The 25,473-nt window shown below is 44.3% G+C and overlaps 1 protein-coding gene across 2 annotated transcripts; it reads left to right on the top strand.

Moving 5' to 3' along the window:
• On the top strand, nucleotides 1-24,527 carry LOC136021283 (ATP-binding cassette sub-family A member 9-like). 2 transcript variants are annotated; one of them, XM_065693348.1, is made up of 39 exons: nucleotides 1-156; nucleotides 2,743-2,855; nucleotides 3,354-3,564; nucleotides 3,773-3,931; nucleotides 4,674-4,774; nucleotides 5,175-5,401; nucleotides 5,847-5,985; nucleotides 6,443-6,628; nucleotides 7,042-7,174; nucleotides 7,373-7,547; nucleotides 8,292-8,350; nucleotides 9,318-9,428; nucleotides 9,897-10,072; nucleotides 10,314-10,433; nucleotides 10,779-10,917; nucleotides 11,466-11,556; nucleotides 12,128-12,267; nucleotides 12,701-12,820; nucleotides 13,375-13,534; nucleotides 13,809-13,975; nucleotides 14,417-14,544; nucleotides 14,957-15,094; nucleotides 15,712-15,825; nucleotides 16,309-16,479; nucleotides 16,629-16,742; nucleotides 16,913-17,023; nucleotides 17,556-17,621; nucleotides 18,172-18,263; nucleotides 19,348-19,468; nucleotides 19,784-19,901; nucleotides 20,132-20,223; nucleotides 21,258-21,436; nucleotides 21,919-21,994; nucleotides 22,517-22,611; nucleotides 23,208-23,327; nucleotides 23,630-23,770; nucleotides 23,917-23,996; nucleotides 24,088-24,143; nucleotides 24,259-24,527. In XM_065693348.1, exons 1-39 carry the CDS (start codon nucleotides 138-140, stop codon nucleotides 24,346-24,348), a joined length of 4,848 nt encoding a protein of 1,615 aa, XP_065549420.1. In that variant the 5' UTR covers nucleotides 1-137; the 3' UTR covers nucleotides 24,349-24,527. The 2 variants fall into 2 exon arrangements, with proteins under 2 accessions (XP_065549420.1, XP_065549418.1); XM_065693346.1 differs by having other exon boundaries at nucleotides 63-156; nucleotides 13,878-13,975.
• The last annotated feature ends 946 nt before the right edge of the window (nucleotides 24,528-25,473 follow it).

The following is a 25,473-nucleotide window of genomic DNA, read 5'->3' as shown; positions in this document are numbered from 1 at the left end:
CACCTCCGGGACCGGACTCTGACGTCAGGCTGGAGAGGGGCAAGGCCATCGGGCTGCGATACAGCTTTGAACCCTCTCCAGGGCTGCGAAGAGGTGGAGAACGCAGGCATCTCAGAGCTGGAGGAGACCTGTTCCTGATGGAAAGCACGTTACCAGGTAAGGAGCTTCATTTCCCTCTTTTGGTAGGGGAAAATCTCTGCCTGTGGCACTTTCGCTCAGCGGCTGCGTTTGATCATTTTCTTTCCTTACTATTTTAATCCGGTGTCATGCTGTAAGAGCTGCGCTTTCCAGCTCTGTTCTCTGGCAAACATGAAGCTTCACATCAAAATGCTTAAGAGGCAAAGAAGCAAACCTATTCTGCTTTTCTGGGTGTGATTTTGATTCTCGCTGCTGATGTACTTTGGCTCGAGACAAAGCTGCAGGTTGAGCACAGGCTCCTTCCAGCTAAGTATCCCCCCCTTCTCCCCCCTCCTTCAGCCTTGCCATCACCAATATAAAGGGTTCTACAAGCACAGACCTCCAAACTTCACTTCTCTATGAATTAAAGTGTTGAACTTTGATGCAGAGCAGGCTTAGAGCTGTTTTTCCTCCAGTTTGGAATTTAAAACCATGTGTTAAAGAGCGGAGTCAGTACAAACCTCTCCCATGTTTACCAGGAGTTAGACAGGGCTGCGCAGGGGTCAGATGCAGGTCCTTGTTTTCGCGCTGACTGGCAAACAGCAGGGTTTATAGTGAGCACGTTCACCTCTGCGCTCTCCACGTGCAGGGATTCATCGTTGGCTCTTGGAATGCTGGTGGCTCCTCTGGGAAGAGCACGCTGCTTTCTTCATAGCCAGCATTGAGAGGTTCCTGCCAGTGCTCCTGAAGAGCTTCTAGGAGCTCATCACGACGTGCTCTTTTAGGTTGTTATTAGAGGGGAAAAGAAGTCTGAAGAGGTGGCAAATGGGAAATCCCTGCTGTGGTAAATAAACAAAGTGGTTCTTTGGGACATGGCTTCCTGGGGCAACCTTTGGTATAGCAATGATAGGCACAGCATCCCAGTAAAAGGGGAGCGTGTTCCTGGAGAGCAAGAAGTTTGGGTGCATTTAGTGAGCCCTGGGGAAGGGAAATGCTTCCAGAGGCATCCAGTCTCTAACAAGTGATGCTCTTTAGTTTAAAGCTTCTCAAACACCATTGCCTCTAGAGTTCTGATACTCGGTTTTGTCTTCTGAATCAGCAAGTTTGAATTTCAGGTCTTGTAGAGGTGTGAGTCCCACTTATGTTTTGTGTCTTTTGAGATCTGATTGAGAGTTAAATTCTTCTTGATGAAGTCTGTGCAGCCTTTGCAGGCAGCATCACTTGTTTGAATTTCTGGCTTTGCGTTCCCAGTATTTGCTCCACAGGCAAAAATAAGATTAGAACTGGTAGAAATTTAGTTGGAATTTCCTAAAACCTTTCAGAATTGCTCCATCTTTAGTTTTAATGAAGTGTTTGCTATGTCTGCAGACAGTCGGTGCAGCTCTTACAAGAGCACAACGTTTTCCATGTTATCCAAACACTCCAGCATGAGCCCTTGTTTACTGCCCCAGCATCCCTGGGCTGCTGCTTGAGTTCACAGCAGCTGAAATCCAGATCTGTGCAAAAAACCACTAAAGCTTCCTAGAAATCCCTTCCGGATTGCCTTTAACCTTCACTGCAGGCTGCAGCAGGGAAGCACAGGGAAGAGCTCCAGGCAGGGAAAGCAGAGCGCCAGGGAGATAAGCCTTGTGCTAACAGTCAAGAGAATAAACAGGGATTCTGGATCCATTGCCCCTGGAGTATGCAAATATTGAATTCTTCCAAAAACAAACAGTGAAGGGAACAGAGTAGTAAAACCATTTATTAACTCCAGCTGCCCAATGTGTGTAATCGGGAAGTGATGTCCAAGGGGAAAAGAGCACTGAGTGTTTGAGCTTGCTTTGATTTCTTTTGATTCCAGCCATTTTAAAGGATTAAAATACAACAACATGTTCTGAGGTTCCCTCCCCTGCTCTCTTCCTGGGGAGGTTGTGAAACCGGTTGCTCTAAAGTTGCTATTGTTTTTGCACAGGATATTTGCTGCTTGGCCACATGGTTAATATGTAGAAATAGGAATATCCCCCAATAGATACTCCCCGGTTAGTATTTCGAAGGATATAAAGAAACACATTGGTGTGCTAATGCTGCCCTGCCCTGTCTATCCTAGAGCTATAATACATTGTATTAGCTTTTGGGTGAAAACAGAATAGATCGACTCCTTTTAGCACTCAGGAGCTGGACTTGACCCTGCTGCAGATCATGCATGTGTGAAGTATTTTGAATAACTGCATAAATAAGAACATTAAAATGTAGAACTGCTTTCTTCTATATGATTCTATTCTATATGCCATTCATCTTCTCACGTCTTTAGCACAGGACAAACTGGCCTTTCCCTGTTAATTTTGTGACCATGAAGAATCAGACTATAGCCAGTTGAATGCCTCTTTCTGCAAAGCCTGTTTGGATGAAGGATGAATCTGTGCAAGTGGAAAAGGCAGCTTAGTCCAACCCAGGTCTCTGTTCCCTGGGGTTATCTTGGACTGTTTCCTTCCGTCTTCTCCTTGGTTTGTCCAAACTGTAAAATGAAGGGAAGTTCTTAACCTTGGCATGGTATTGGTGTTTACCTGAATAAATACATTCACTTCCAGTGACCTGTTTTATTCTATGACTGCATTCTAAATAATTATATTTTCTTTCTCTTCCTAGATGGGAAAATGCAGGGGATATTCAAGAAAGCCTCAAAAATACTTCAGCAAACCCGAGCTCTCCTGTGGAAAAATATCCTTCTGGTGTGGAGAAGGAAGACAGAAAGTTTTCGGGCAAGTATTGCTTCTCCCAAAGGTTAGGATTTCCACTGCGGATGATTTTTACTTTGCGTTGTTTTTATGCTGGGTGATACATGAGAAACCTCAGCTGGCAATGTGGTCCTCTGGAAAATGTCAGACACTACAGTATCACAGCATAAGAAGATCTTGTTATAAAGCTGGCTTGTGGCTTTTGGTTGTTGATGCCATTCCTGCACTGCCCAGAGGAACACAATGTCCAGCTCATGGTTACGGGTATAAGATCATCAGCAGACCTCGTTGGCTCCAGTTCTAAGAAAACATGTTTTTCACTTCAAACATCTTCATATTTTAAAGTTATTATACCTGTGAAATGGTTCTTCATCACTTATGAAAGGCAGCATTAATGGCTGGAGGAGCTGGACCATGCATAGCAGAGCTGGATGAGGAGGGTCCTTGAAGACACTTCCCATACCACCCAACCTCCAAGTCATTGGGCTGTGACTCACCTCTGCATTTCCCCCCTTTCACTAGGAATGGATCACATCAGTGGTTTTCCTCTTAATAATACAAACATCAGCAAGTATGATATTCCACTACCCACGGCAAGAAATCCCTTATGAGTTCCTGGGACGGTTGGATGATCCAGCCTTCAACACTACAGGAGTTACACTCGCATACACGCCTGTAACAACCACCACCAGGCACATAATGAGCAAAGTGGCTTCAGATTCTGCAATGACAGGTAACAGTGCTCTTAAATCCTTGGTATAGTTGCACAGTCTGAACCGACCCTGATGCAGTCGTTGTGTGCAGGGAGAAAAGCATTTGGACAACACAGTTCTTGAGGGTACAGATTGTGGCTGATGCCCATTTTCATCTTTAATAAATGTAATAATGTAAAATAATCAAAGCCTCAGCTGTGGTGGTTTTATTCTTCTGTTTAATGCCAGGTGTAACAATAGAAGAGGTGGACAATGAGAAAGAACTGGAAACAAGAGGAATTTCGGAGGAAGACATCATTGGTGTTGTTTTTAAGGATGACTTCTCCTACTGTCTCAGATTTCAAAGCTACAGCGTGGTGTCTCCAAATGATGCCTTTGAACACATTGGTAACAAAACAAATGCAACCAGAGGACCTGATTTTACATTAAGAAGTGCTTAGATGGATCTCTGTGGTACCATGCCACTGAGCAGGGATCAAAGGCTCTATATGCTAAGTGCTTTTGAAAGATACTAATGAGAATTTGAGGGCTTGTTTATTTAGAAGGAAACAAATGTCAGAGAGAAAAGCTTTTAAGAACACGTTATCCACAGTCCTTTTTGTTCCTTTCCTTTCCATGTCTTGCCATGTCAGATCATGCCTGGAAAATGAGCGTTGTGTGTGTACTTATCTACCTCTAACTTATACTGTATGGGCATATATTTAATAGATTAAAGCATAAATCTAAAAGCACATTTGACCACATTACTACTACTGTGACCAAAATCACTCCTATTTACTGACTAAAAGGAGTAAACTATCCAAACCAAACAGTAACCTTATTATGAGATGAAAATCAAGTGAGTTCATCAGCTGATGGGGAAAAAAGAGAAGTCTTTTGCTAAGGACTGGTCTTGGAAAATGGAAATGCTGGAGAGGTCATTTGTCCTGTCTACACAAGTCCTTTACTGATGTGACCCCAGCTCCAGTGTGCTCAGGGCCTTCTAAAAGAGCTTCTCTCCTGCTCTCAGCATTGATTCTTGATTTCCTGACCTTGAGGTCAATTACATTTTCAAACCTACAGATTATGCATAAGAATTTATATACATATATATGGAAATACATAAAATTCTTCATTTATTTTCTTTCAGATACCTGCTCCAATTTTTCTTTGGATACCTGCAACGTTCCCTTGTACTGGTATGCGGGTTTCCTATCGCTGCAGTCCAGCATCGACGCAGCAGTGATAGAAGTAAGTGTGATCATGATGGAAAATAACATTTGCTGTTCGCTCCAGAGTTGTCTGTAAACTTAAAAAAACCCAACAAAAACCGAACCCAAACCAGTCCATTTTCTGTGACCATTATCTTTTTAAATAGAGAGATTCAAAAGATGAAAGAACCGTAGATCATTCTTCTTGCTCAAGGCAGAGTTAGTCTTTATTACAAGGCAATACAAAGAGATACTTTTAGTATTTGATACTCTAGATACTTTTAGTATTAGATACTTTTTAGTATTGATGTTATTTGCCACTTCCAAATGAAACGTTGCTACTGACAGACTAATAACAGACAATTAGGAGAACCTCTTTGTTCTGATGTTGGCTGTTTCCTTGCGGCGATTTAAATGAATGGCTGATTTCTTTCCTTTAGATGAAAACCAACCATTCTGTGTGGGAAGAGATGAAGTCAATCAGTGGCGTTCGTCTGAAGTTGCCCTCGATCAAACTTGTGTATAAGCTGGATTATATTTGGTTCATTGTTTACATTATACTGTGCTTCTCCCCATACATGTACTTTTTATCAGTGAAAGTTATAAGGGAGAAAAAGAAGCTGAAGGTGTTAATGCGAGCAATGGGTTTGCAAGATATCGCGTTCTGGTAAGTCTCATAGAAATAAACTGGGTAACTACAGGGATTATGTACATAAGATGTATACCAGCTTGTGGGACGGATGTGGGTCTGGTAGCACTGCTCAGCTAAGAGTAACTCCTCAGACCCAGCAGCAATCACTTGCAGTCACCTTAGAGTGATCAGAAGCCCTGTGGCTCTTTGCTGGCATCATTGCATCTACAGAGATTTAGGTAGGCACAAGACACGGTTATCTATGCAACCTGGTCTAGTGGAAGGTGTCCACGTTGGAACTGGATGAGATTTAAGATCCCTTCCAACACAAACTATTCTATGATTTGCACCTTTTCAGTCTGGAAACTGTAAATAGAAGTGTGTTTGCAGTATTTGAAGTGTGTCTTATATCACACGTTGGCTACATCAGGGCAAGCGCTGTCATGTACAATGGCAAAAATAACCATGCCTTCATTTGTAGGTTATCCTGGAGCTTGCTGTACACCGTTTATGTTTCAATCACAGCAACTCTGCTGACACTGATCACCATCTCAGGAGTTATCCACGACCACAGCTTTTTTGAAATATACTTCTTTTATTTCTTTTATGGCACAGCATCTGTAAGTCTGCTTTTGTCTTCTTAAATGATGCACAATCCTTTTCCTAAGTAAAACATCTGAAACTCAAAGGCTACAGAATGTGCTGGGGCTGGCCGTTATATGAGAAAATATCAAATACTTCACTACTGGGATTTATTGTTGTAATGTGTAGGCTAATATCTCACTCATTATATTTGGGGGGATTCAGGTGTGAAATCAGAGTAAAGAGAGGTGGTAACACCAGCATTTAATGGGAAGGCTTGGGCTTCCTCTTGTCATCCAGTCTCCTAAGGAGGCTGAGCGGGGTCTGATCTCTCTGCTCCTGTAGACCTGTTTGCTCAAAGATGTGCCAATTGCATCTGTAGGGGACAGCTGAAACTCAGCTGAGTCTCTGATTTTGCTCATTGGATTTTCACATTGGGGTATTTAACCACCAGCAGAAATGCATCCTGCTAACTATTGGTTTTCCCTGCTGCAGATTCACTTCTGTTTTATGCTCAGCTCATTGTCACAGCAGCCAAATATTGCCAGCTTTGTGGGCTTTGCCCTTCACGTCCTCTTTGGATTGCTGGGCTTTTTGACTTTGTTTGTAAAGCTACCACTGTATTTGGAATGGATTTTGAATCTCTTCAGTCCTTTTGCCTTTACAGCCGGCTTCTCACAGGTATGTCAACCTCACAGGTATGACAGGTATGTCAGCTGCCTCCTGAGCTTATCAGCTCTGTGTATATCTTTAACTTCAATCTCTGGATAATTATCCCAGCAGTGGGATGTGTCTGGTGGGTACCAACATCTGCAAGAACCATGAAGTCTTGAAGTGCTTCCTTAGCAGATACTATGTGCATCACTCTTCTGGTGCAACAACTTTGAATTGAGCTTACTGAAGCACTTCTGATACTTGTGGTCATGAGAAAGTGTTGCCCTGCTTGGAAACAGCATCATGATCATGAGTGGATGTGGCTTTCTGGTGAAAATGGTCATGATGACACAACAGCGCATTACGGTACTACAGAGCACGTAGTGTTTCTGGCTAAAGGAAGTGTTGCATCTGACTTGTGCTATTTCTTTTTCCCTTAGATGTTAAAATTAGACAAATATGGACCAGCCTTTACACCAGAATTGTACCCTTTCTTTAAGCTGTACCTCATACTGAGCCTTGACAGTGTCTTGTATTTGCTGTTGGCCATCTACTTCGATAAGGTTTTGCCTGGTGAGTAAAAATGTGAGGGAAAGAATACAAATTCCCTTTCTTTTTTCTCCAATAATCCTCTCCCTTCATAGGGAGAAAGTTGCCAAGGGGGCCATGGGATAGACTGAGAAAACAGTAATCTATATGGAACATCAAAAAAGGTGTCCTAATAGCGAGCAGGTTTTGGTTGATATTTCACCCTCTCTGTTTCTGAACCAGGCAAGTACGGAGTACCATACCCACCTTTGTTCTTCCTGAGACCATCGTACTGGTGCAAGCCCAGGAGTAGTGGGTACATGGGGGTACAAGCTGGTAGCGACAGCAGCCACAATCGTGTCCTCAGCAATAACATCGAGCCGATGCCTCCAGGCTTTGATGGGAAGGAAGCAATCAGGTAAAGACTCCTGTAGGCATGAGAAATAGAGTGCTACATGTTGTGTGTGACTCTAGAGGGCATAGCCATATTGCACCAGTGAATGTTAGACTGAGCCATTTAGCACATACTGATAAGGTCAGTGGTAAACATATGAAAGGGAGGGTTTGTTCAGTGTTTCATTCCACTCCAGAGATGGATTTGAAGGTTTATTGGGCATGTGCATCCTCAGTGCCGGGGACCAACTCGCTACCATGTACTTTCCTCTTTGCAGAGCAGCACCAGTGAGTCTGACCCCTTCACCATCACCTTTAAAACACTGCTGATGGAGTGTGCTGCATATGATACTGTCATTTACATCCTTACGGAGCTTGTTTGGCCCATTGCTGTTACTGTCCATTGCATGTTACTGGAAAGCAAATATAAATCTGCTAAATAAATAGCCAGGTCATTGCTTTTAATTATATGAGCACGTGTTGCTACGTTCCCTAGGGCTTTCTGCTTCATTCACTAAGCGCTCACTGAGTTCGACTTTGAAACCTTTTAAACACCTTTTAGAAAAGCTCGTTCCCTGATTCTGCTTTTAAGAGTACAAGAAATGGATTCCATAAAGCAATCCCTTCAGCTGGATTCCTAAGGAGCAGGACCAGTTTGAGGAGGAGGTTGGGAACCATTCTTCCAGCAGTTTTCCAAGGTTATTTTGAGGCAGGAAACATGCCAGAGTTGTGAGATCCAATGGTAACGGCTTGCTTACCTTTCCTTTAGACTAAACAACATTATAAAAACATACAAGAAGAAGGACAAGGGAACAGAAGCTCTAAGGGGTAAGAGAGGTTTTGTAATGCTTTTAGTTTCATTTTCCACTCGATACGAACCCAGACTGCTTTGGAATTTACTGGATGTTCTTAATGCTGCCTCCAGCACTGTCAAAAGCCGTTTTGCATTGGTTATTGCTGCTGGGGTAAATGACTGTCACATTTCCACCTGGTTATTCTCTTCCTGTTCACTCCAGGAAAGTAAATATTTATTACTTCTTTGTGACAGTTCAAGTGTCCTTAAAAGCTGTGGCTTCCGCAGCGTTGAACCACTCAAAATCCCCTCTCAAACCTGCCTTTCTAACTGTAAACTGCTCTGGGCAAACCGAACTTGTTTCTTTGGTCCCCGGCTGTAGCTGAGGCTGCTGTCACTGCCTGAGCCCTGCTCTCCAAGCACTCGCCCATCTGCCAGTCGCAGGTATGCAGGTGGTTGGTATAGGTATGCATAGGATGTTTGTTAGATGCCTTTGTTTAGCAACATCTCCAAGTGATGGTGGAAGTATCACTATGGTCTCGAAGGTTTATATTGACTGACAAAACTCCCAACAACCCACAGAAATACAAGATAAGCCTTTTCTTTTTAAAGGAAAGAAGGTGGCAAAGTCTGGCTGCTTCGAAACAACTGGAAATCTCACGTGTTGGAAAGGCTATGGGCTCTTCTCTTTCTGTGGACTTTCTCTTGAGCCATGCTAAAATAAAAGGTTATGAACACCATAGAAAACAAAAGCCAGAATTCTTTGTATATTGGAGTTAATACGCTTGTTCCCTCAGTTCATGGCTGCAGGTTCCTAGCTAAGTTTAGTCCTAGCTTCTGAAGATGCAGTCCATAGTTTTGGATCTGTAATCCATAGTTTTGGATCTGTTTTTGCCCCTCGGTTTCAGAAGTATCACTCCTCTGTCATACTTGGCAACAAGCTACAGGTACAAGTCTGTTTCTTACAAACTTCATGCCAGTGTTATCCTACTTCTATTCCAGGTTTGTCCTTAAGTATATATGAAGGCCAGATCACTGCGTTACTTGGTCACAGTGGATCTGGAAAAACTGCTCTTTTAAACGTGCTCAGTGGATTTTCCAAGCCTTCAGCAGGTAAGGTGAAGGACCCCAGTGCTGAAGGGAAGATGGTTGCTTTTCCGAGTGTAATGGGGTAAAGATGCAAAACCCCATTTTTCCTCAGTCATCCAGTCCGGCTTGTTGCCAGTGCAGATTGCTCCATCAACATGAGCTTCAGGGCTAATTCATCCCTTATGGATATGCTCATGCGTGCAAGTACGCACAGATGGTTATTTCTCAATCTGGATGGCCTGATGTTTTCCATGAGCTGCATACCTATAGGAGATACGTTCTAGTTCTGAAGGGGGAGATTCTATGTTCTGAAATATTCTGAAGTCGTATTAAAGCTTTGGACAAAACAGTTATTTTGCATTTTATTTCGTAAGCAACATCCACAGTGCTGGAGTTAGTGTCCAAAGCATGAAGACAAAGCAATCTGCTTTCCACCTCTAACTGGGAAATACTGTACCATATGAGATTTGTTTCCATCATTCCTGTCTGCAGGTTCTGCGATGATATACAACCGTAAAGTTTCTGAAGTATGGGATATGGAAGGAATTCAGGCAATGGTTGGGATTTGCCCCAAGTTAAATTTGCATTTCGAAGCCTTAACAGTGAAGGAAAACCTGAGAACTTTTGCTCACATCAAGGGGATTCAGCAGAAAGAAGTAGAGCAAGAGGTTGGTATGTGCTTGTCAGTCACTGACCTCTGTTTCATGGCATCTTGGGCAGTCTGAGCTTAATAGAAGATTATAAGCAGCATTTATGACATGGATTAGTGGTGGACTTGGCAGTCCTGCGGTAAAGGTTGGACTTGATGATCTTAAAGGTCTTTTCCAACCCAGCTGATTCTATGATTGTATGAATTAAGATGCAACCAGTGCTTTGGAAATCTGGCTCTTGTCTCTCTATGTTGCCAAGGTGCAGAAGGTTCTCATGATGCTGGACCTCACTGACCTTCAGGATGATCATGCTGGTGTTCTGAGTGGAGGACAGAAAAGAAAATTGTCTCTTGGAATTGCACTTCTAGGGAATCCTCAGGTAGGGAATTCTCGTATTTATACATATATAACATTATCTGTTGTAGCACGTAGCTTTGCATTTTGACTTGGCACACAGACATTTGTGCTTTTCCCCTGGCATTCACAGTCTGCTGACCTGCTAATTCGCTCCTCTGCTTGAAGGATCAAGGATTCTAGGCCAATGAGAACTCTTTTAGATTAAAAGGGTGATAATATTATAGTAGGAGAAAGCATAAATGTGGCTGATATTTGAGGATATATTTTATCCTTGGAATGAGATCGTCAAAAAGCATTAAATGAAAGGATGTAAATGTGGAAAGTCCAGCTTGGACACACAGAGGTCCAATCTCATCCACCTTTGCAGGTGCTGCTTTTAGACGAGCCAACGGCTGGGTTGGATCCCTGCTCCAGGCACCATGTGTGGACCCTGCTGAAGGAGCACCAGGCTGGACGCGTGACGCTGTTTGCCACCCAGTCCATAGAGGAGGCCGATGCTCATGCTGGTGAGCCCTGATTTTCACACTGTGGTTGAATGCACTTTACAAACACAAGTTTACTGTTGCAGAGCCCTCATATGGGTCCCGCCATGATGCTGTCTGTGTTCATGGGACACGGTTTGTCTGATAGCAACCGTCTGCCCCACTCTAAGCCAAGGCTAAAACTGGCCTGATGTGCTCCTCCAAGACCTCGCTTGTGTTCTGCATCAGATATATGGGTATATATATCAGATATATGGATATATATGGATATACCACTAGCAGCACCCACCTGAATTAGTGATATTGTTTGAATTAATATCTTCCCTGTCTCCTTGTTGCTCCTGGTCTGCATAGGAAATCTTACACAAGCCTATAAGAATGTATAATTAAAAGATTAACCTTGATGCTTAAGAGAAAGGTATCAGTTTGAAAAGAAAGAACCTTCAGCACCGGCCTTACTCCTCTCAACTTCACTGTAATAATGCCTGTTGAGTTCAGAAGGAGCAGAGTGAGGTCAGTTTGCTGCACTGTTGTAAATCCCACCTCAATCCTCTGTATCCATGCCTCCTTAGATCGGAAAGCTTTCCTTTCAAATGGGAGATTACAGTGCGTGGGCTCATCTCTGTACTTGAAGAGAAAATTGGGAGTTGGCTATCACTTGAGGTAAATCCTTTTCTTTTTGGTCATTTCTCTTTTTATGAAAAGCTTCTAGTTGATGTCTTTTTTTGTAGGGTTTGTGTCTCTCTATAGAGTCTCTATATAGAGTAATGGAAATCTTGACAAATCAATTCAGAAGCCTTTCAAGGCTTCCCAAAGTATCTTGCTTTGGATAGGAAGCTGCTTTTCTTTGGAACCCAATCCTCTAAGCTCTGTGAAGGCAGCTAAAAAGACTTTGCAGCCAAAACAGGACCAGAATACAAAGCATTGCAATTTCCACCTCCTCTGTGGTGCCAGAGTGATGTACTGCTTTAATGTAAAGTTGTTTTCCTTTGGATTCTAATTTCTGTGTTCTTGGGTTACCAGTACTGGCCAGGATCATTATTCTTAACCTCAGCTATGGCAAAACCAGGGGCGCAGTGCAGATGTCAATGAAAATCCCCACTGAAATGCTGCCCAGTTTTGGAGGTTTCCCTATGGCTCGATAAACTTCTGCTGGCTTTCTGTTTTAAATGGGTGATGTATGCGTTGGTTTTTGTCATTTAATATTATAGCAATTGCTTTCTGATACAAACAGGATGAACATAAACAACCTGTGTGACCCTGGGCTTATATCATCCCTGGTCAGACAGCACATCCCCAATGCTGTGCTCAAGGGACAGAAGCAGGGAGAGCTGTGTTATATGCTACCTTTGGAAAACACTGATAGCTTCCCAGGTAAAAAAAGCCAGTCCTTTATGCCAGGGTTGTAAAGGAAGTGGTGGGAAAAGCAGAAAGCAAAGTTGCTGTGATGGGAATAACTATATTCCCTGGTCCATACTGCATGGGATTTGGAAACCGAATGCATAAACTTTATCCTTAAAGCCTCTAATGGGCACGCTAATAATAATAATACAGATGAACAAAAGAAAATCCACCAACTAATCTACCAACTGCAATCCCCTGAGTCTCCTCCAGTTTTGAGATGGCCCATGGTAATCAAGGACTCTGAATCTTCTGCTTACCTCTAAATAGAGCAATAATTTTGCCATGGCTTTTAAGCTACGGAGATGCATGATGCTAGAACATGCAACATCCATAATGCCAGTCGGAGCTTCTGCTCAACATTAGCCTTGGTCACGGGGCTGAGTCTGTTGTTTCTATTGTGCAGATCTCTTCAGCCATCTCGAGAGCAGCCTTTCACAGGGGGTTGTTAACTATGAGGTTAGCAGGACAACCCTGGAAGAGGTTTTCCTGAAGTTGGAGGGTGAGGAAGCCATCAGTCAAGAAGGTAAAACAGTGACTCTGATTTGCAAGTGTGGTATGGTTAAGGTTCCATATAGACATACGTTTTAATTGAGCATCTAACGAGTTTCAATGTGAATTTCAGTAGGTTTTGGTAGGTCAAGAGTTGTATCCAACTTTCTTCTAGTGAATTATGCCTTCTTGGATAATGATGATGCAATCTTGGCTTCAATCAAGATGATTCAATCTTAGCTTTTAAGCACAAGAATTGAAGGCTGGTGTTGAAGGGGGATTTGCCTTTGAAGGGTGCATTGCCCAGACTAGGAGGTGGGAAGAAATAAATGAGACAGAAGCATTTCACAAGGGCAGTGAAGATATTGGGTGTGTTGCCAGATGAGCCCAGGTTCAGCCCGTCTGAACTCAGTGATGTAAATTATGTCCTAGATAGAATATGGCCCCTGTTCTTTGCTCTTGTTTCTCTTCTGGCTACAAAGTAAAAGCGTTCCTCTATCCAGAACAGAAGATTCTTATTGATTGTGTGTGATTAAACTGTGTCCCTTGAACGCTCTTTGTGGATAATGGTATTTCTTGTATATGCAGAAGACAGAGACCTGGAGGAGAAGGACCAAAACCTCCTGGTGTTTTCCGAGCATGGAAGCACAGCAGCGAGTGGGATGGAGCTCTGGAGACAGCAAGTGTGTGCTGTGATGAAAGTTCGCTTCTTAAAGCTAAAGCATGAAGGGAAGTTCCTCAGGTCCATGTAAGCATGGGAGCTCTCACCTACTCTCTTGATGCTCTTCAATGTGATCGTTCCTTTGGGTGACTGAGGGAATGCTTAAATACTCGTGGTGATATTTATAAGCTGAAATTAGGTGGACAACATTTAAAAGCTGCAGTAATAAGGACAGTCAGGACTTACTGGTAGAGATCTGAATTGCTTTAATTTTAAACTCGCCCTTGTCTTTCTTAGCATAAATCACACACTTGAACGTGGAGTTCCCCTGCACCCACTTCTGGCCTGTTTTTCCATTTAGATTGCTGTTCTTTGGAATATTCATCCTTCCAATGATGACGATTTTCATTGTATTTCAACTGTGGCACAGCTCCAGTAACTGGGAAATCACAGCCAGCTCGTATTTCCTTCCCACTGAAGAGAAAATGCAGGATAAGTCAACAAACCTCCTCATCGTCAATGACACAGGTGAAGAAGAATATGCGATGTTGATTCGCTTTCTGCACCACTCCGAGTCCCCTTAGAGTTGATAGACCAGCCTTGCCTTGCTATTTCTGTACGTCCCTTTATATACCTGTGGCTTTGGGAGGTGTTTTCTGTTGGCCAAAAGCAAATCCAGTTTTGGTGATGATAACTGAGTAGCTGATATTTAAGAGAGTAATAAATCAGGGATTTATTTCCTTTTTAAAAAGCAATAAACAACCTAACCGTGCAAGCATACGTGGTGTTTAACCAGTTTCATTATAATAGGAAAAAAAATAGGGAAAATGAATGTTGGCTTGTATTCCGAATGTTTGGGATTTTGACATATCTCTGCTTTGCAAGTGGGAACTTGCCTATATGAAACTGTTTATACTCAAAGAAATACACCTCTAACTACTTTCATTTCTGTTCCTGGCTTGATTTCAGGATCAGAAATTGAGGATTTCCTTGCTGCTTTGAAGACTCAAAGCATAAACCCAGAAATAACTCTGGAGAAAAACATCACAAGCATTCCTCTGTATAACGGAGCTATAAAAATCTCCCTGGAAGGCAAGGTGAGGGATGTTTTTGCTGCTTTCCTCCTGTGTGTCAACAGGATTTTCTGCAATGCGTTTAAATGAGGCACAGCAAAATACACCAGCAAAGGGGAGAATATTTGTTTGACATATTAAATATTGGTAGTTGTGTTGGGGGAAACCGGGATTATATTTGGTTCTTGCCGCCGCATGCTGCTTTACAGTGACCTTTAGAGGAAGGCACTAATGCAAGTCTTTTGTGCTCTTCTCCAGATGTCTTTATCATTCATTTTCCTTGTGGTTCCTGTTAGCACATTTCCAGGTCACCATGGTCCCACCAATAACACTAATTCCTTTGTTATTGCTTTCTGCTCAACCCCTCACTGCTGTCAGCTCCTCCTCACACCTCCCATGGGTGTGAAGGTAACGTCTTTTGCTCTCACATCTTCAGAGCTACCGATTCACGGTCATGTGCAGTGCAGAACCCATCAACTGCTTCCCCGTGCTGGTGAACATCCTCAGCAACACCTTCCTAAGGCTCTTCAATTCCACCGCGCGCATCCGCGTCTGGAGCGAGCCCTTTTACAGCGTGAGTGTCTCGCCTTTCCGGCTGAAAATGAACTGAAATAGCCGTGCTGAAGTGGTAAGGACTGGATGGGTTAGAAACCCAGTTGGTTGAGCAGCCTCCAAGGGTTGGGGTTAATGGTCCAACTGATGGCCAGTTCCTGGGGGCATCGCTTAGCAGTCAAAAGCAGTACTATTTAATGGCAATTTCTCCTGCAGGATTTAAGTGCTTTACAGGGATTCAGTGCCATGAGACAGTTAAGCTTGTCTTATGTGGCAATATGATAGGAATGCATTTTTTAGCATAGGAATATATGTAAGTATTATATATAGGAATACATACAAGTATTTCACAAGTAATTTTTGCAACCCCCACTTTTCTTCAACATCCATATGGCAAGAATCAGCATCAAAAGATGGTGTCTATCCTCAACAGTTTACAGTAATTCCAATACTTTTTGCAGATTCTAAGATGCTAAATGCTGGGGCTTTTTATTGCCTTGTTTTATGTTCTTAAACACAAATGACTTACCATTAGTGTTATCACTCACTTGTGTGTTTAACCATCCTAAGAGCATTGAGCTAGCCAGATTTTCCTTGGGAAGCTGTGTATTGATATGACTCCATATTTCTCTTCCACAGACACAAAGCGTAGAAGTAAAGACTGATATCTTTTTCATCTGCCTCAGCTACATGCTGAGTTTGGCTGCTGGTTTGCCTCCTCACTTTGCAATGAGCAGCATGGAGGATTACAAGGTAAAAAGCACATGCTGGAAGTGGTCTTACACAGGGAGTAAGTGGAAATGCAATGTCTCTGGAGAGCGGTTCACATACTGGTGGGCTGTCTGGCATTTCTAGATATGTTATATGTAGATATATATTATATCTATAGATGATAGAATAATATCATAATCATCTAGATATAATATAGAGAAGAAATATAGCCACATGAGCACAACGTTGTTCCAAAGTGCATTACCCTCCATCTCCAGGAATCAGTGGGGGGTCTGAAAAAATGGGGGGTGTCAAAGCTTTTGGGGGTCAGGAGGATTTGGTTGGTTTTTTTTAAGAGTGATGTGGTTTAATACAATATTAGAACTAAGAGAGAACTGAAAGTGCTTGGAAAGGAGAGGAAGGCTGAGCCAGGGAAGGGAAGACTGAGGATAACAGATAAGGAGGAGCAGGAATGATACTTTAGGCTCTTCTAACTCACCTCCCTTATCCCATTTGGTTTCACAGCTCCAGGCTCGTGCCCAGCTGCGGCTTGCAGGGCTCTTCCCCTCCGCATACTGGTGTGGGCAGGCGCTGGTGGATGTCCCGCTCTTCTGGACCCTCTTGTGCCTCATGTTTGGGGTCCTGCTGCTCTTCAACCGCATCTGCCCCTTGCAGGCCAGCACCCTGTTGTCCCTGGTGAGCTCTTTGCTTGTAGACACACACACCCCCTCTCCTTTCACAGTGAGTTTGTCCTTTAAATGCTTCCATTTAAACAGACTGCTCTAGGCAGGTTTTCATGTACCCACATCCATCTCCTTGTCGCTGACACCATTCTCTCTCTCCAGATCGTTTGCACCATTGGTTATGGAGTATCTCTCGTCCTCCTCGTCTATTTAATTGCCTTTAAATTTCGCACAGGACGAAGCAATCGTTACATTTGGTCTTTCATCTTCATTCTGGTAAGTGAAGTGAATCTGAAGCGTTTGATTTACACATCTCGCCACTGGAGATTTCATTTCAAATATACCAATATTCAGCAGAATAACCCAAATCCAATTGATTTTTAGTGACAGCCAATTTTTAGCAAGGATACATTAATATTATAATTACTTTTTCTGCTTTATTCCAGGTGAATTCCACTTTCTATATGATCAGTGACCTACACGAAGCACTTTACTTCACCTTCTCTACTTTGATTCCTGTGTTTCCACCTCTGGGCTGGTTGATTTTCAGTACCCCAGTAAGTAGACATGTCCTACTAAACTCAGTAATGGTCCTAATGGGGAAAACTCGAAGAACAAGAGGCACTTTGCAAATTCCCTGTCTCAAAGTGCCAACTGTCAAAAGACAACGGGAGAAGAAAAGGTCCGGCTGGGGATTGAGAGAAGGGGCCAATATTGGATTTGTTAATCCTTTGTTTGATTTGGGTGGTTTTAGTTACAAAGAGCTGTTACAATGACTGCATTTTGGCAGACAGAGTAGCATGGGAGGGGAAGGTGGTGGAGGGAAAAGGCCTGGATGAAGTAAGCTGACAGAAAGAGGTGAAAGGCTGGGAAGAGAAAAGCAGCGATGGAAAAGGCCAATCCAACCTGGCTGGCTTGAAGCATCTCTGAATTAGCTGTAGCCAGTATGTAAAGGTATTATGAGCCCACAAGAATAAGTACAGATCAAAGCTCCTTAATCCCATCCTGAGGAAAAGCTGAGCATCCTATATCTCACACGTGCCCTGCGATAGGGAGTTTTTCTAACTGACTGATCTTCTTTTCTCGTAGCACTTCTCGTTTCACAGCATCAATCTTTACGAAACATGGAATCACATCTTCGTAGCTGTCTTTGCAGTAAGGAGCAATTTGATGATGGGATTTTTGGATGACTGTTCTAATGTGATGGACTTGCGCTGGGCTTGTATAACTCTCCCTGTAAATAAGACATGGGCTATGTGGTCAAAGTTTCATGTTAAATGTTGGCTGGGAGGTACATCCAAATTATCATGGGCTTGTGTCCCATGTGACCCCTGGATGCTGTATCATATGGGCAAAAGTGGGGGGATTATGCAGAGCTTGTGTATAAGGCAGGGATTTTATTAATCGGCTGCTCAGTTTGATGCTGCTTCTGCAAAAGGAAGGAGTGCTCTCTGATGCTGTGGGATGTCTGTTGGGGTGCAGATTATCTGAGCTAAAACTGCACTATGAAGTCCAGGCCTTTGCAAATGATCTGCAGAGGAGATGGAAATGTATCCGAAGCACCAATTTAACTTCTTCCGCTTCTGGGCCTTCTCAATAGCTGAAGTAAATGACATAGGTTCCTGCATCCCCTTATAGTTAAATCTTACTGAGTGCGATGTTACCTTCTCTCCATACAAACCTAATTATTTTTTTGCCTTTTTAGCCTTACATCCATTGTGTGATTTTTGCTTTTCTCCTGCGCTGTTTGGAGACAAGATCTGGAGAAGCAGCTACGAGACTTGATCCCATCTTCAGGTGTGTCCTGGGCACCAGGGTGCCCTTGTGAGCTTGGTTATCCCAGTCTGTGGGATGGGCTCAGGGCTACACAACCAGGCAGGATCCTCCTGGCTCAACCCCTGACAGCAGGAGGAGGGGACAAGTGAACTTAAAGACCTGTAGCAAAGTGTGGTTAAAGTCATACTTTTAGGTTTAATCAGTTTATCCGGAAGGGAGGATATTGAGGATGAAGGGAGGGGGGTTTTTTGTTCCTTTGGATTATCATTTTCCAACTTACTGGAGTTTCCCTTAATGTGTCTGGTGGCAAATTCCCACCCAGTGTGTTGCAATAGAAGGTCAGTCGGCCTACAATGTCCTAGAGAGAACAACAAATGTGATTCAAGCTTTTACACATTAAGCTTCATAGCTGAGGTTTCGGGATGTTTCACTCCAGCTGGCCGAGCTGAGAGTTGCAAACTGAAATCCAGCATTTTAACTCCTTTTCAAGTGTGTCAGTGCTGCTCACTGCAGGATGGAGACTGCCCCATAAGTTTCATCAGGTTGGGGTCTGCAGCCCGCTCTCTGCTTATCTGTCACCAACAGATAAGAAACAACCGAGACAAATGACTCAGGAGTGAGATGACCAAATACCTTTGAAAATCTGCCCCATCTATTTAAATTCTCCTTGAACAGATCACTGGCATGTGACAAGCAAGAGACCACAGAATCATATCATACCATATAGAACGGTTTGTGTTGGAAGGGACCTTAAAGCTCATCCAGTTCCAATTCACTACCATGGGCTTCCACGAGACCAAGTTGCTTCAAGCCCTGTCCAGCCTGGTCTAGTGGAAGGTGTCAACCTGATCGATACTTACAGGACCAGTCAATGCTTGCTGATGAAGGAAAAGCTAAATCTCACTTTTATTTCCTCATGCATGCCAGCAGGGTTATCTTCCCCCCATTAATAAGTATTCGAGTCGATGCTGCCTGTGCAATACCTCCTGAACTCAAATACATTTTGCAGGGTGCTGCATTAGCACCGCACTGGGAACTAACTTGTGAACCCACTCCGTTCTGGAAGTGATTCCCAGTGATACCATCTCTCTGCCTCCGCTTGTAGGATCCAGAAGAGGGGACTGGTCGCCCGTCACAACAGGGAGCACCCAGGGGAGGAGCCCCCAGAAGTCCATGCGGAGAGGGAAAGGGTGAGGAGTGTGATGGCCTCACTGCAGCAGGAGGAGGTGAAACCAGCCTTCTGGCTTGTTTTCCTTTTCATTCTCCATCTTTCTGCTTTCTTAGCTCATGCACTTCTTATTCACTGATCTGATGCCCAAGTGCACATCTCGCCACCCAGCCCAGGGTCGCCCTGGCACCAGGAGGAGTTTACCTGGCACTGTATTTTAATTCCTATTCTGCTTTTCTTCATTCTGTTGCTGTTTCCTGGATTTTTAATTTAGGAGTGTTGTCATTAAAGAGCCATACTTAATGGTAAGAGCAGATGAGCTGTCTTGTGGGATAGGAGCAGAGGTTTCATTTCCCACTTCATCTCTTCACAGGAGTCAGCGATCGTTGTCAACAGTTTGCGCAAGGAATATGAAGACAAGAAAGCCAGTTCCATCTTTAAGAAAAAGAAGAAAGTTGCTGTCAAAAACCTTTCTTTTACTGTTAAAAAAGGTTCAAGTATTTTGCTGAACTCCTTATAAATGACTAACGTGAAGGTCACATTTGGAGACCAGAGTCTTGTGTGTGACCAGACCCAACACACCTGAGCTCCTACATTTTAATTTATGGGGATTCATGAGCAGCTTTTCCTCCTCCTGTACTTTCAGTTATTGCCTAGCACACAGGGAAGACAGTTTTATGAACAATATGTATTATTAACAGTTCTCGCATCATTTTCCCAGGAGAAGTATTAGGTCTGTTAGGACCCAACGGAGCTGGAAAAAGCACCACTATAAACATGATTTCTGGAGACATAGCAGTGACTGCTGGGGAGGTAGGTGATCCCTTTGGGGCAGCCGGGGGGGTGACCTTGATGCCTTTATGAATTAAGGATGTGATAAGGCAAGCTGGCAACGCAGCCTGAAAGTCAGGGGATTTATGTACATGTAACCCTATTTACAGAAGTACGAAGAAAAGGATGGCACGCTTTGATTTAGTCCGAGCACGTTCTGGTTTACATCAAAATCAGCGTTGCGCAGTTAAGGGTTTGAGCTACACAAAATCTTTGGTGTGTGCTCGAAACCCATCGAGAAATTTCACACGCCCTGTAAGAAATGTTGACATCTAAAAAATGTATTAATAACGCTCTTCATAAACAGCCTTGCAAACGCAGGAAATTGAAACCGAATGGGAACAGGGTTGGGCCAGCAAAAATCCATCACTTAATTACGCGCAGGATGATTAATGGCATGTGCTGGGGGAGGGGAAATACCATTGCTGTTACAGATTTGGGACTGAATGCTTGAAATAGAGAAGAATTGCTAAGAAAAAATGGTCTCGTGTCGGTAGCTATTACCCAGAGTTTTATGGTAGTAAATTATGTGTGTTTGGTTTTGTGAAAGCACTGGTCTGGATTCAGGTGAGCAGAAGACATGGTAGGTGGAGATGATCAGACCAGTGCTCCTGGCATTCCTTTCCCATGAAAGAACTTTATCATTTACTTCCTTTTCCTACTGGAAGAGGGGAGATTGAGCTGAGCTCTTGGGCAGAAGCTCTTCCCTGTGAGGGTGCTGAGGCGCTGGCACAGGGTGCCCAGAGAAGCTGTGGCTGCCCCATCCCTGGCAGTGCTCAAGGCCAGGTTGGACACAGGGGCTTGGAGCAAGCTGCTCCAGTGGAAGGGGTCCCTGCCCATGGCAGGGGTTGGAGCTGCAGGAGCTTTAAGGTCCCTTCCAACCGAAACCATTCCATGTTTCTATATGCTCATGAGGTTCCTCATGACACAGGAGAAAACACAACCACATCTCCAAGGGGTTCACTGATTCACCCCAAAATAACACTCTACAGCTACAGAGGTGTATGTGTTTGCAGGTGCTGCTAAAGGGCTGTGACGGAGTTGTCTCCACCTCAGGGCAGAGCATCCCGGGATACCTGGGATGCTGCCCACAGCAGGACCCGCTCTGGCTGGACCTCACTGTGCACCAGCATCTGCAGGCGTATGCCGCTGTAAGAGGGATGAGGAAGGAAGATGCAGCAGTTACTATCAACCGGTACAAAGCCAACCGATTTCAGCTTTCGGTTCTTCCTCCCTCTGGATGTATAGGACAGGGAAAGGTTTTTCTGGTAGCAAACCTGGCTGCTGTAATTAAGAGGCGGCACCCTCAGCGCCTATTTGAGAAACGGGTTCTCCTTCTGATGAGACCTGCTACCTTACATTATTCTCAATTCCTTGTCAATGAAGATTTTAGCCCTACGTTATCTGGAAAACCCTGAACTTGCTTCAGTTCATGGCCAGTTATGTGAGTAACTCACTTTTCCCATTAGCTGTGATGACTGGCTAGAATTCCTGCAAAAATTCCTCAATTTACCATCCAAACTAGCAGTATCACCAAGATCACCAAGTAACCCAAGGTGATGTGTATCAGCTGAAACAAGTATGGTAGTGTCTGGTTCCTCAACACCCCTGACCCAGTATCCTGCCTTAGGAAACAGAGATGATCATTTCAGTGTCTTTCCTTTCCATTCCCCACAGCATAGAAAAGGCCTTGGATCTCCAGAAGCATTTAAGAACCCCAGCTAGGAGGTTATCTGCTGGGGAAGCCAGAAAGGTTTGTGTTAGATGTGTGTTGGCTACTTCCAGCTTTTCATTACCTGCTTCCTTCGTTGAACATTGTGCACAGAAACCCGTGAGCAGAATGGTTTTGTTCATCAGAAAGGGTCTGTTTCCATCAGTAGCTTTTGAATCCAGCCTGGCAGGATCCCTCCCTCTCCTCGTTTCCCATCCTCCCACATCGTGTGTTTAATAAATCCTAACCGCAAATTGGATTTACAAGGTAATCACTTCTTCACGACCCACCACGTGCATCTTCCAGTAAACGGGATGGAAAACCCCTCTCAGATCTTTGGCAGGCTTGGGAGTTTTGGGGGAAGCTCATTTTAGGACGTTAAAATGTTAACTCAGAACACCTTGCGATGGGGATTTTTGAATCCCTGTTCCTCCTGCATTTTGGAATCATGAGCTTCAGCTTCTAGGGGATTCACAGGGATTAAAGCGTAGCGGGACAACTTGCCTGTTCTGCTGGTGAAGTAAAAGCAGACCTGACCTGACCTCTGTGTCTTTCCCGTTTCAGCTGTGTTTTGCATTAAGCATCCTGGGAGATCCGATGGTAATGCTTTGGGATGAGACATCAGTGGGCATGGACCTGAAAGGGCAGCACCGTATGTGGTGAGCAACCATGTTTAAGCAGGGCTGAGAAGTGTGTAATAGCCTTAACAGGATGGATTTTACCCTCCCTAATGTAGTAACCACTGGGCAGGCAAAGAGGTTCTGCTTTGGTGGCAGAGCACATCTTTATTTCCCCTTTTTCCTAATGCACATGGGATGGGGTACCCTTAAAACCCTTATTCAGCAGGCAGTAAGCAGAACCACCAGATGCAATTCTGATGGTAATGCACCCCAAAAAATCTGAGTAGACACCAGTTGAACCCTTGTATTTGGTATAAAAGATAAAAATTGCTGGTTTCTTCTGAGCAAGAGAAAAAATTATATGTAGTTCTTCCCTTTTGTCATCAATCTCTAGTGCTTAGCTCCAGCTTTTCATCAGCAGTTTATGCTGAAGGTGTAAGCTCTGAAGGGATGCTGACATGACAAGTTGCAACAGAGCATCAGCATCCACATGTCATCTTTACACAAGATAGCTGACAGCTTTTAGTCATCCACTTATTTATGATTCTATCGCTTCAGCCGGGGCTGGTGAGACACAAACCAGGAGATCTCCTGTGGCTATTCCTGGGAAGTAACTGTGGTCTCTCTGTCCCCAGGAAAGTGATTCAGATGGCCATGAAAAGCAAGGAGCGTGCAGCCATCCTCAGCACGCAGTACCTGGAGGAGGCGGCAGCGATGTGTGACCGCGTGGCCATCCTGGTGTCAGGGCAGCTACGGTGGGCACTGGGGGCTATCGGGGGCTAGTGGAGGGTGTCCCTGCCCATGTCAGTGGGTTGGATGAGCTTTAGGGTCCCTTCCAACCCAAACCATTCTATGGTTCTATGATTCTCCTTAATCTAATAGAAAATCTTGGTTTGGATTGTCCCAAGCATGTAACAAGCAGTTTGGTGAGGAGGCTGTTTTAGCAGCACAGATTAAACAGCAGGTGAATGAGAGGACAGACATCTGCTGCTCATATCCAGTGACTGCTTTATTTGCTGATCATGATGGTTGGAGCAATGGCTTCCCTCCTCTGCAGGTACATCGGTTCCCTTGAGGATCTGAAGAGTAAGTCTGGCAGAAGTTACCACCTAGAAGTCAAAATGACAGACCCGGGACAAAGCAATGCTCTCCATGCTGAAGTTCTGCACCTCTTCCCCTATGCTGCTTGGCAAGAAAGGTCACTGCCCATGGGCTGCACACCCAGCCCAGACTTGTGCTGGGACCCTCTGTTGTTCCTTGCTCAATAGTTCACTCTCCAAGCACCTCTAAACCTTGGTGCTGAGTCACACAATGATGAATCAATTGGTTTTATTACTTTTTCAGGACAACTTCTTCGCTCATCTACAAGATACCAATGGAAAATGCACTACCTCTGTCCCAGTCGTTCTCCAAGCTAGAAGCAGGTAAAAGGCAACAACCCATTAGACAAGAAGATTGCTTTCAGATTGTTCATGTGGATTTGGTTTTTATGATGCCTTCTCCATCCCTCTGCAGCTAAACAGAATTTCAGGCTTGAGGATTACAGCTTGTCATTGCACTCTTTGCAACAGGTATGCTGATGTGGAAGTTACAGGTTAGAAACTGACTGTGTGAAAGCAAGAAATAGCCTGTGACCAGTGTAAAGACTGGCCATAGTGGGGTTGTTTCTGATGTGGCGTATTGCAGGTGTTTGTAGACCTCACCAGGGACCTGGAGGAGCACGACCTGGATGCAGCACCCGATGGGGCTGTGGAGCAGAGACCGCTTCACCCCTGATTCCTTGGACCCACAAAGGAAATATTCAGTGTATTTCATCAGTGTTACTGATGTGTGTGATCAGCTGCGGCCGTGGGACCTGGTTGCCCGTGTCACAACACGTATTGCTCTGCAGGTTTTCTGCCTCGCAAAGAAAACAAATCTTATTTTAATAAATAAAGCCTTTATCCTTCGACAAACTGATGCTTCCCTTCATCTGTAACCTTACGAAGATTCGCTGTGCTGAGGAATAACCCTGCTGGGGTGAATTGCTGGTCCCAAGGCAGCAAGGTGGGCACTGCGGCTGTGCGTGGCGGCTTGGCTGTTGGAGAGAATCATGTGCAAATTTAAGGAGGCTCTTAAACCCCCACTCATCCATGGCAGACATTTGGCAGCCAGGGCTAGCTTTAAATAACCAATTAAAACAACTGAATAACATAGAAACTCCCTACACTTGGGCAACCAGGTGTTTCCCCTGTTGCCCCGTTGTCCCGTTTCTCAACCCACCTAGCCTTGGGGAAAGGCTGGGCTGGGGATGCACTAGAGGACAGTGGCAGCTCCATCCCATGGGACTGATGCAGCAGCAAGACCTTCACCCACACCATGAGCTCCTCTGGTTCATGTGGATGATGCCAGTGATGAAGGTATGGATGATGCAGGCAACGAGGATGCAGTGACTTATGCAGGCACTTATGGGTGTCTGGGCAATGAAGGCAGGGATGCAGGCAGGGATGCAGGCAGGCAGATACCTGAATGTGGCTGCCATGGCTCAGTTTTGGGCCCCTCCTGTCAGGAGAAGCCCCTAGGCAGCCACCCCACACACTCTTCCTGCACCAGCCTGGTGACACTGCGACTTTGCAAACACAACCTTTGCCATTGAGGGATGAGCCAGAGTCACCTTTTGCTCCTCGCCTATAGCATTGTGCTGCGGTATCGCTGTTGTCTTCAGCCTCTCTTGCTGTGCTGAGAAATACACTGGAGTTTGCCAGAGCAAGGATATTTGTGTGGTTTGTTGTTGGGCTCATTTCACTTCTCTTGGCCAAGACTCAAGAATTTGCTGAGTAACTTTTCGGAGAATCCACTCCAGCAACCCAACAGCAATACGCTCCGTTTGCTTTTTCTAACATAAATAAATCTGAACATCTG

This window comes from Lathamus discolor, chromosome 13, assembly GCF_037157495.1.
Source record: "Lathamus discolor isolate bLatDis1 chromosome 13, bLatDis1.hap1, whole genome shotgun sequence".
Taxonomy (NCBI): domain Eukaryota; kingdom Metazoa; phylum Chordata; class Aves; order Psittaciformes; family Psittacidae; genus Lathamus; species Lathamus discolor.
The sequence above is the reverse complement of the archived record's forward strand: the minus strand, read 5'-3'. Positions and strand labels throughout refer to the sequence as shown.